Here is a 10,526-nt window from a genome sequence, read left to right on the forward strand (position 1 = left end):
TCAATTAAAACATGCATCATGCTAAATAACATTTGATACTTCATATCAAAAAGACATACTGTGCATAACCGTTATGATAGATAAACAGTTACATCATTCACAGGACAAAACATTCCACACTGCATGAGAACAAGTCATCCATGTACTCAACACATAAGAGTGCCTCTTCCATTTTTTACACGTGCATGTGAAGATATACATGTATGTCGATGTTTGTCTGTCCATCGCATATGCGTCTTCAGTCGTTTTTCTTGTCATCCAATGAATATGGTATGTGACACATGGTCACATGATGCGAATCGGAACCTCCCTGGTCTTTACGTCAAAAACTCATCTAAATTAATATACACGTCTTAAAAAAAGATATGGACAAACCTTTATTGAATTCAATTATTACAAACATTATATTTTAGATGTAGGACGATGGAGACAGTAAACTATACTACACCAAAAACTTTAATTTTACTGACAAAAACTCTCTATAATGAGTTGTTTATACAGCCAATATATTTTTCAGAACTTTGTCGGAAAGACCGGAGAAGATGCGGTTGTCCCCGACTATTGTTTATGTAAACTGTCGTAGCATGGATTTTATTTTATTTATATTGCTTCCTGGCCCTGTGATTAATATGTATTATTTATCATACCCGTGCTCATATACATGTCCCTATGTTTCGTCATAATCCATTGTTGTAAACATATTCTTATACATCGTATACATGTGCTGGTATTCCCAATCAAATTGGATGATTTTATTTTTAAGTTAATAAATTTACATGGTTTATACAAAAGCATTCGTTTATTCAAATTCTCCATCTTCATAAAACACGTTTGTAAATAGTCTCAGTTAGGCCAAAAGATATCTATACGACTGTTTCAAGTCGCCCGGGAGTTTTTAAAGGACTCCGTTGGTAGAATGTGCTTTTTTCAATTAACAACCTAAATTGAAGATTTTGGATCCCAGACGTAATATACTTAAAACATCGCTAACAACTTTACTCAATTAAAAGCAAGTTATTCAGGAAAACAGACGCTGACCATCATGCATATTCATCAAGAAAAAATAAATAAATTAAGGATCGGCCAGGCGACCGGAAACACGTATTTTGTCTTGGCCTCGGAGAATATTTTTGTTTTCAATCATGCAATATCATACACAGTCTCAAACTCTTATAATCATTCATACAAGAACATAATATTATGTTCGAACCATAAACATCTACATTGTATTCTCACATTCACAATTTTTTTCATCAAAATCCACAATGCACCTTTTATATATAAAAGCAAAAAAATTGCACGAAACACATCACCGGAAACCCAAGATCAATCGTGTACGTTTAAGTAAATGTCCGAAGGTTTCCGATGACGCACGGACATTAACGAGCAACACAGAGTCAATGGCATTCAATGATCACGTGATGTATGATGCCGTTGAGTATCGGACAGCTCTGTACCGTCTGTTTGTCTTCCTTTTCCTCGCTCTCCAGTAACCCCAGATACCGAGCAGAATTCCAATGGAAACGATGACCCCTCCTAAAATAATTCCCGTCTTCAATAAAGTCGGAATTGCGTTATAATGCTCTTCTGAGGAGGAAAACACTGACGCACCTAATCACCAAAAAAAGCCAATAAATGAATAACAGCAAATTGATAATATTGCTTGTTATGGAAGTAACGAGTAAAAAAAAATCAGTTTTCTATTATTGAGAGAACGTTCTTACTGTCTGTGGTGAATTTAACTTCCGGTGTGTTGCTACGACTACAGCCATACGTATTACAGGCGCGCAGTCTAAACTGGTACTCCTGGCTGTGTTCCAGCGCTATGATGACGCTCCTGTTACTGTCAGCTTCTATTTTATGCACCTCTACCCAGATTTGGGAGTCAACATCTCTCCGGTCGAGTTCGAAGTATTGGGGTATTTTCCAGCCGTAGCCTGCTTCCCAGGTGAACTTTGCCCTCACGGTACCGTTGACCATGTAGGTGAAGGCCTTGAATTTATAGGCAGGGCGTGGAGGACCTTAACAGGAACGTTCTTGTTAAAACAATGTTTGACAGAAATAAACCTTTTCCATAGGTATAAAAAATTGGTTACAAAATCATTATACTTTTTGCGAAGGGTTAATGTATGCAAAGAACATTTTTGTATTAGTTGGAGACTACATTGAAGTTATTTGAGCCATCGAAACATATCTAGATAGATGTTAGAGCATTAAAATGTATAACATCCAATTAACCATTTGAACTGAAAAAAATCGAAAATAATTAGTAGACTCTTCATGCATAGAGATTGGAACAACTAATAACTTGACATCATCTTTATAATTGGGGAACTACTTAGACCTAGTTCTCAAAAACATCTGAAGTTCTTTGAGAACACTGAGATTTGAATTGTTAAAAATCCGAATCTTCACATTTTAATACATGTATGTGAAGCATGCGTAGGCTATGTTACAATACTGATTATTTATTATAAGTTGAAAGCGTGTTAAATAAAACTACGCCGTAAATGAATCCTTGTGTATACTCTCTTACATGGAGGTACAACTTCTGATTATTGTACGTGATATGTATACTCGTCGACCAATCAGGGCCCGCCTTACATTGAACAACACCAGAGACGACCTTGACACTGATCAAGTCCTCCATGTCCTTGATCGGGCTCAAAATGACGGACGCTTCCTCCTGACCGGAAATAGGGATCTTCTCTATGTCCTTGTTCCACCAGTCAATCCAGTAGATGTAGTTACCTAGGCAACAAAACTGCTTATATATATTTTGGTAAAATTAAAGTTTGTCGATTAGGGTTTGCAAAAAAAAATATTTGCACCTTATTGACTTCTTCACAATGTCAGGGGTCCTGAGTCCACTCGTGGCCGTGGGACGTTTGGACTCAGGACCGCTGCATGACATTGTGAGGATGCCTAATTGAAGGAGATGGTTTTACAACTTAAAGTTTTGCCATTCATATTTAAGCTCGGGGTAAAAACGGTTACCTACGGGACGATACAGACCTTCAATGAAGATCCCCGTGATGTGTGGGATACTGGACTTGAGGACTTTCATGGAGGACCCGTCCATCCGGGCGGTGAACAGCTGTTTGGTGTTTTTGTCGTTCCAGTAGAGGGCCTGGGTCTGTACGTCCAGCTCCAGGATAGAGGGGTACTGGTCCTTGAGGTCCAGCAACACACGCCGGCCCTTACCGCTCAGTGAGCAGCTCTCGATCCGCGGCTTGATGCCGGCGTCCAACCAGTACAGGAAGCTTGATGACAAAATCGCAAATAAGTCACAAATAGTAGTCCAACCAGAACAGGAAGCTTAAACTTTAGACTTTTACACAAATATAATAGGTAAAAACACAAGCGATTTTGATCCCGGCGTCAAACAGTTATTAAAAACATGTATTGAACAACATGGTACAAAAACTTTATACATAACAACTAGATAGACTGTACAACTGCCCCCCGTCCATACCCTGCGTGGGAGTCCACCTCGACGTCTATGGGTGATCCCATGTCGTGCTCCGCTATCACCGTCCTATTGGACCCGTCCAGGTTGACCCTTTCTATGAGGTCACTGGCGGAGTTTGTCCAATAGATGGCCCGTCGCCGCGCGTCCACAGCAATGCTGACGAAGGCGGCCTTCACGTGCTGGATAAAGATGTCGGACACAATGGTCTCCCGTTCTGAAATTATTCACCAAGGGAGTTATAAGTCATCAGTTTTTATATCAGTGCACATTTTACAGATAATCTGTATCATTTAGGATGATATTTCTAAGCGAGTCAGTGTGTAAAAATAGTGTCAAGTTATATCTTGTCAAACATTTCTGGCAGATTTTGTGTTTCCGCTTAGTGGAAAATTGAGAAAATTGCGATTGGTTGGAAGTTGACCATCCGATGTACGATGTACATATAATATGTTATCAGTTAAATATATTTCACACAAGTTTTACAATACATGCTGTAAATAAATTGACAAGATACCGACCCTCGGCACAGAGCGTGGCCCGGGAGATGGAGCCACCGTGGTGGACATCCGACCAATAGACCATGTTTTCTACCGGGTCGTAGTCCACGTATTTGGCCTCAGTGATGCCCTCTAGCGGCATCACGTGGTGCTCGCGAGTGTTCTGGTTCACCCAGTGAATGTTGGTCCTGTTGGCAAAAACCATCACCTGCTCTGTAAAGACAAATCCAATAGTTATAATAGCAGACCGTGTCTCTGGATTGCCAGTGTGTAGCTTGTTAGAGAATACTCATTTGCTATTTTTTTGTCGAGAATATGCAGAACCTTAATGTCGGCTTTGACTCACTGAAAGGATTCGCGCAAAAAGACACTCATTAAGTAAATTATAGGTTTTCTATGATAGTGTTTCTGAGGAAGTTATGAAAAACCTGGAGAGAAAGAGAAACGTTAATTGTATCACTGATACAAATCAAGATAATTCGTCACATTCTTTACTGGGTTACAGAATATAGGTACATGTATTTAATTCACATGACTTGGGTACGAAAACATGGTTCCAAGTCTAAAAAAAAACAACTTCATATTGATTGTAAATCGGATTCTTATGCGACGTTTATTTTTTCTAAAAGGCCGGATGCACAATAATTTCAATGAATTTTAGATACACATTATTTATTGATATAGCCAAACTAGGGTGTAGAACAATGAAATTCTGGTTTCTGAATCCGCTACGGTTCATTATACTAGATTTAAATTTCATTGTTATTTGCTAGAATAGTAAAAATTAGGATTAAGGATTAATTTTTGTGATAATTATATCAAAACCAGTGAAAATGTATAATATTTATAATGGAAAGGAAAAGTACCTCTACATGACTGTATGTTGCTAATAAGATATGTATCTACACCTTAAAATACAGAGTGTATGTGTATCACTGCAAAGTATTCCCTGTGTTAACCTTAACACGCGTACGTTTCTGTGTTGGAAAACAGTACTAACTTATTTGGTGTTGAATTTATATGAATACTAAACAAATCTAGTCCTACATTTAAAGTCTGATATTTCATATCCTTGTACCGAGAAACGAAGGTTATTCATGGGGTCTATTCTCTCTCCGCTGTGCAATTCATGGTCAACTCCCAAGGTCGTTCAATGACAAACCGAATAATGGAAACTTTCAAAGAAAATAAGTCAGAGCTATTAAAGGACAAATCCGTGACGTGGACAGAATTATATATTTTTATAAATAAGAGCCAGTCATCAAACAAATGATACTGACGACGATGATCGTGACGACGATGGGGATGCAAAGTCGGAGGGCATGATGATAAAAGTCATTTTAACAATTATTCCCGATAATGAAAATATTGTTCATGACTTATATCAATGAATTGTCTATTTATTTCTTGGAAATTTGATAAACCTTCAAGGTAAAAACTAAATGACGTAACGTAGTCACTGGGGGAAGGGGCTTTTAAGACATCGGTCCTATTCTTATATTTAAGGAACTAAAACTTCAAGCCAACGCTTCTTCTGTCACAATTTTGGAAAAGTAATAAATGGAAAAATTGTATTTGCATGTGATGAAAATATTCTTTTACCCCACCCCCCCCCCTTCCTACCCAAACAGTTTTAAAATTGTAACGTTTGAAGGAGTTATCAGACATTTTTCTAATATCCTACTTTCTTCCTTTGAATTAGTTTTTTATTTTTAATTCTACTTCTCAAAATTTTTGGGTACAATGTAAATGCCAGTTGAGGTGCCATTCCCCACCCACCACTAAATATACGCACACACATTAAAACAGACTATACATGTCTGCACATTGACTTATTTTATGAGTTACAAGTACTCAACATGTTGACTTAACGTAGATATTTTATAGATGTGTCCTCTATACGTAAAATGTTGACTGATATCAGGCAAACTTTGTTATTATAAAAAATTAGCATACCCCTACACTTGACATATGCTGGTGTTCTGACAAAAATTGATCTTTTTAAAGGGATCTTCTGAAGTAGATCAATAAACTAAAATAGTGGCCTACCTTCGTAGTCGGAGTAGACGGAGTTCTTCAGACAAACAGACAGACAGACGGCGATAATCCACGGCCGGGATAGGTTCCTTAGCGCTCCCATTATCACTGACAGAACATCGCGATGAGGCAGTCAAAAACTAAGATCATTACCGAAGCGTAAAAACCCCTGACCCGTAAAAGAGGTCTTTTGTGTTAAATGTCCCGTCTATCGAATTTTTATATACAAATGAACGTATGTATTTTTACAGAGAAGGTAACTTGAAAATCGTAAGGGTGCTATTATATTAATTTAGATTTTAGAATATATTTTACCTGTACATATTTTTGACGAGAGCAAATACACATTTTAAGAACGAACAACCTTAATGAGTTTATTATGCTGTAAACATCATTAATAAGATGGCGTTCCGTGGGAGGACGAGATGTTCACTTAGGTCTAGATCTGTTCTAAGACAGAGGACTGTCTCTGATCCCGTCGTGTATTTAGCCATGGCTTCTTGCTGAACGCTGTACTGACTGACTGAATTTTGAATTGCGTTATTTTATTACAAGACGATGCTTTCGAGTTTCGGCTATGACGATTTAAGCGGTAAATTACATATGTAAAGTATAAAATTGAATTACCATGTTAGTTAATTTGTCCTGAATTGTCTTTTCATCATACTTGTTACATTATTTTTTGACTGTTCGTTGAAAGGACTGTGTCAAAAATCAAATCAAAATGGCCTATTTTCAGGTATACAAAGGAACTTTCTAGAAAGTGGGACAGAGGAGGATTTTATCTTCTAATTAACTATAGTGAAGTATTCATCGTCATACAATCAATCTTATTGTTTCAAAAATATATAACATTAAAAAAATTTAAGCACTTTACTCAAGCGTTTTTATGGTTTGTTAATTCTATATTTCATGTAGATTGGAAATATTCTTGTATATAACTTTAGAAACTATAGGAAATTAAAGAAAAAAATACACATACATGTATGACCAATATGGTTCATAGGGGAGTTTTATAATTACATATTTTTCAAGGCTAAGTTAGTTAACTCAACCAATATAATTAACTCAAAATATGATTAAAATAGACAAACCATGATAAAATTAATATGCAAAACCTGAGAACCATTTGCAAAGATAGTCTTTTTGGTAAAGGACATCAGGCTTTTTTTTTAAATTTACTTTTTCTGATGAAAAAATATGGAAAGTTTTATCTTTTGGGAAAGTTAGTTGCAGTCTTGAGGGTTTTAAAAAATATTTTGCTTAGATTCCAACTACCAAATTTCTGAATCTCTGTTGGCTTTTAAAAATAAATCATTATTATGAAAGGTTTCCATTCACGAAAACAATAAAAATTTATATTTACTGAGTATTTGCACATATAAATCACTAAAATCAGTTACATTAACTTAAATGAAAAAAAAAATTAGTTCTTGATAACATTTTATTCAGAAGTAAAAAACAACTATATAAAATGAAACTATATATACATATATTACATATCAACATCATTTAATATAAAATTATACGTATGTAAAAAAAAATTCAAAATGTTAAAAAGATAACAAAATTGATCGATAATTTAGAAACATTTTTTCAAAAGAAAAAAAATTATGTCATTTTAATGATGATGAAGAAACTTCAAAAGAGAGCATGAACAAGAATAAAGTGTAAAGTGCCCAATTACAAACAACAATCACCAGTCCTTATAACACAAGTCTCTATAAGAGGCTAGGAGGGCTGAAAGACAATCTAAGAAATAAATTCTCCAGTGTGAGATAGGCGTCCCAAACTTCTCTATATCTACATCCGTCCGATTGTTTGATTGTCTGTTGGTGGCTCTATAGTCCTCCCCATGTGTACCCACCCCCGCTTCCTGAGAACCACCCAGCCTTCTGCTGGGTGGCCACCACTGGACGTCCCTGCATCACCGCCTGCTGAGCAGCTGTTGGCATGTACCCTGGGGGTGGAGGCTGAAATACAACAACGATGATTCTATTAAAATAACATCTTATTCATAAAAGACAGTTTTCACTTTAGATACAGTACATGTTTTTTGTTACATGACAAGTACATATCTAACTTTAAAGTAAATTTATGATAGATTACAATTACTCTTTGTATATACTTGCTACATTTTTAGTAGTATAATAGCTTGCCACTGACATCTCTGACGAGTGGAGTTAATGAAACTTACCGGAATTCTTGGTTGCGAGATGCCATCAAATCTTGCTGCAGAGTCGAATGAAGCTGTAGCAAGTCCTCCACTAGCCATCATCGGACCTTGAGTGTACATCTGTACGTTCTGAACCTGGGTCGGGTACGCCTGGTAGTTTGGCATGGGCTGCTAAAATCATTACAGAAATATTTTAAGTTAGACTAACTTGAAAAGAAAGTTTAACCATCTGTGAAACTTACACTGAAGAAGGGACTTCTTTATCTTTAAGTGAGCTTTTGTTCTCAGTTTACCTGCTGAGGTGGGGCCTGGTAGCTGTAAGGGGGAGGGGGGTCACTCGGAGCTCCATACATTGGTGGGGCTGTAGCTGTAACATTAATGTTGAATAACTCATAACATTGATCACTACACTACAGTTTCATCTTATTTCACAAGGGACAAATTTGGAACCATAACAAATGGAATACACTGGAATACACATATATAGGCCTAGTGGTCAGCTGGCGGTATGTGTGATTATCATAACCAGATTTCAATGTTAAGTTCTTTAAATAAAAATATACTTACGTTGCCATGGCTGGGCCTGAGACTGGGGATAGGCGAACTGTGCGGTTGTTTGCTGTACTGGGTATGGGGGGTTCTGAGTTGGGTAAGGTTTACCTAAACGTAAATAAATACATTGATATCACACTACAGATCCTGGTGAACAAATGGTGTTTGTTAGTTCATTCTTATCTTGATATGATGTTCATCACTTACCTGACATCTTTGAATCTAACGAAATGTTACAAGCTCGTCGATATAAATATCCCTGTTTACAAAGAAGATCTGTCAGACCTTGCGAAATATACCGAAATGTTTACTTTCGGACAAAACCGGAAAAAATCACATAAGATTATATTCAAATGTAGATTTCTACCAAATAAGATTTAAAAAATAATACGTTTTGATAATAAAAGATAATAATAATGAAAATAATTTTTTGGTTTTTTTTTTATTTAACTCCAGTTGAACAAATTTTAAATTTTATTTCGGATATACCATCTACCCCGGTTAAAAATCGGGACGCGCGCATGTGATTGGAATCCGTGTCATATGACAATGACCCTCGCCGATGACGAACTAACATTTAACAGATTAATAGGACTAATGATTGGTTGCAACATCGCAATTTCTTAAGTCATATGACTATATTATTGTGTTCGAAATTAAATAGCTGTTGAAAAAATGCTTTATAAGAAAAATGAAAAAATAAATCTGCATCGATATAAATCTTGGAAATCCCATAACTATACATGTATGGTCACATCAGACCACCTTTTGGCACATACGTTTGAATTTCATGAAATATATTTGTTTTTTTTTAAATGAAATATTTAAGGGAAAAAGTAAGAATTAACATACATGTATGTGTGCTTTTGTTAGTGAATTCTATCCCATACAGTAAGTTAGTATAGTTACAAATTACATGTATAAACTCTCCTGGAATGCACTCATGAATAGTTACAGGCACCGATTTGAATGAAATGCTGATATCAATTAATAAGAAAAGTTTGCTTTTTTAAAATTTTGCTTTCAAAATAAATTTATATTTGAAATTAAAAGCAGGGAAAGTTTTGGTTAAACTTGTAATTAATACATTTTTGAAATCAAGTCAATTATTGTTAAAGTATCAGTTGGGAAAAACACTATTTACGATTCTACGTTTCTCTTGGTTAATTTGTCTTATTCCCTCGTAACATATAAAGGTTGTTAATTATGTGTCATCAGAGACAAAGTAAAATATTCAGAAAAAACTACCGAATGTATGAATTACACAGTGTCCGTAAAGGAGGCCACATTATATACAGTCTGTATATTACTACATGTTCTTACAACGTACTCTGTTTCTGATATCACTGCAACATTTCAATACATGTAGTTAAAAAAAAAAATTCATTGTGTTTTTTAAGTATCATATAAGATACCTTCGGGCTTTATTGGATTTGACCACGCCCGACCGAAATTATCACCTCCTAATACTCAAAGAATGATTCCTATTCCTTATATAAGAACGGTTAGAATTAAGCAAGAGGCCATACGGGGTGTAGTTTTAGAGTCCTGACGGGGAATTCGGGGTTGGATTACTCAGTTAATACAGAAAAGTTTTACTGCCACCCAAATTATCCAACTCTTTACCATTTTGATTCATGGTATGCATGTAAGGAATATAAAGGAATAAAACTGCAAAATTTATTACTGTTAAAATCAAATCACAATATCTTGATTTTCGAGAAAGTTGATATTTAAACTTATTGATGTTGATTAGGTTAGATTATGAGTCTGCCTGTCATACAACGCACTG

At 35.8% G+C, this 10,526-nt stretch overlaps 2 protein-coding genes across 4 annotated transcripts; both read right to left on the reverse strand.

Moving 5' to 3' along the window:
- Positions 1–780: 780 nt before the first annotated feature.
- Positions 781–6,174, reverse strand: LOC105338355 (low-density lipoprotein receptor-related protein 5). Of its 2 annotated transcripts, XM_011443424.4 has the most exons (7): positions 6,019–6,174; positions 3,991–4,182; positions 3,476–3,686; positions 3,016–3,263; positions 2,605–2,751; positions 1,725–2,021; positions 781–1,611 (listed from the first exon to the last, which is right to left on the reverse strand). In XM_011443424.4, exons 1-7 carry the CDS (start codon positions 6,107–6,109, stop codon positions 1,415–1,417), a joined length of 1,383 nt encoding a protein of 460 aa, XP_011441726.1. In that variant the 5' UTR covers positions 6,110–6,174; the 3' UTR covers positions 781–1,414. The 2 variants fall into 2 exon arrangements, with proteins under 2 accessions (XP_011441726.1, XP_065941236.1); XM_066085164.1 differs by lacking the exon at positions 781–1,611 and having other exon boundaries at positions 1,814–2,021; positions 2,537–2,751.
- Positions 6,175–7,432: 1,258 nt separating this feature from the next.
- LOC105338353 (DAZ-associated protein 2) lies at positions 7,433–9,080 on the reverse strand. Of its 2 annotated transcripts, none has more exons than XM_011443420.4 (5): positions 8,942–9,080; positions 8,750–8,842; positions 8,476–8,549; positions 8,204–8,350; positions 7,433–7,979 (listed from the first exon to the last, which is right to left on the reverse strand). In XM_011443420.4, the coding sequence occupies exons 1-5, from the start codon at positions 8,946–8,948 to the stop codon at positions 7,848–7,850; spliced, it is 453 nt and encodes a 150-aa protein (XP_011441722.2). In that variant the 5' UTR covers positions 8,949–9,080; the 3' UTR covers positions 7,433–7,847. The 2 variants fall into 2 exon arrangements, with proteins under 2 accessions (XP_011441722.2, XP_011441721.2); XM_011443419.4 differs by having other exon boundaries at positions 8,204–8,353.
- Between the last annotated feature and the right edge of the window lie 1,446 nt (positions 9,081–10,526).

The sequence above is a fragment of the Magallana gigas genome, chromosome 5, assembly GCF_963853765.1.
Source record: "Magallana gigas chromosome 5, xbMagGiga1.1, whole genome shotgun sequence".
In the NCBI taxonomy this organism is placed as follows: Eukaryota; Metazoa; Mollusca; class Bivalvia; order Ostreida; family Ostreidae; genus Magallana; species Magallana gigas.

What these genes read in the sequence shown, in the direction of transcription:
- LOC105338355 (XM_011443424.4), bottom strand. Translation starts at nt 6,109, where the DNA reads ATGGGAGCGCTAAGGAACCTATCCCGGCCGTGGATTATCGCCGTCTGT. An exon ending in CACGGGGATCTTCATTGAAG is followed by an intron (nt 2,752 to 3,015) that starts GTCTGTATCGTC and finishes TTTGTTGCCTAG; the next exon opens with GTAACTACATCTACTGGATT. An exon ending in AGTTAAATTCACCACAGACA is followed by an intron (nt 1,612 to 1,724) that starts GTAAGAACGTTC and finishes TTTGGTGATTAG; the next exon opens with GTGCGTCAGTGTTTTCCTCC.
- LOC105338353 (XM_011443419.4), bottom strand. An exon ending in TCAGGCCCAGCCATGGCAAC is followed by an intron (nt 8,550 to 8,749) that starts GTAAGTATATTT and finishes TTAATGTTACAG; the next exon opens with CTACAGCCCCACCAATGTAT. An exon ending in TCTCGCAACCAAGAATTCCG is followed by an intron (nt 7,980 to 8,203) that starts GTAAGTTTCATT and finishes GTTGTATTTCAG; the next exon opens with CCTCCACCCCCAGGGTACAT.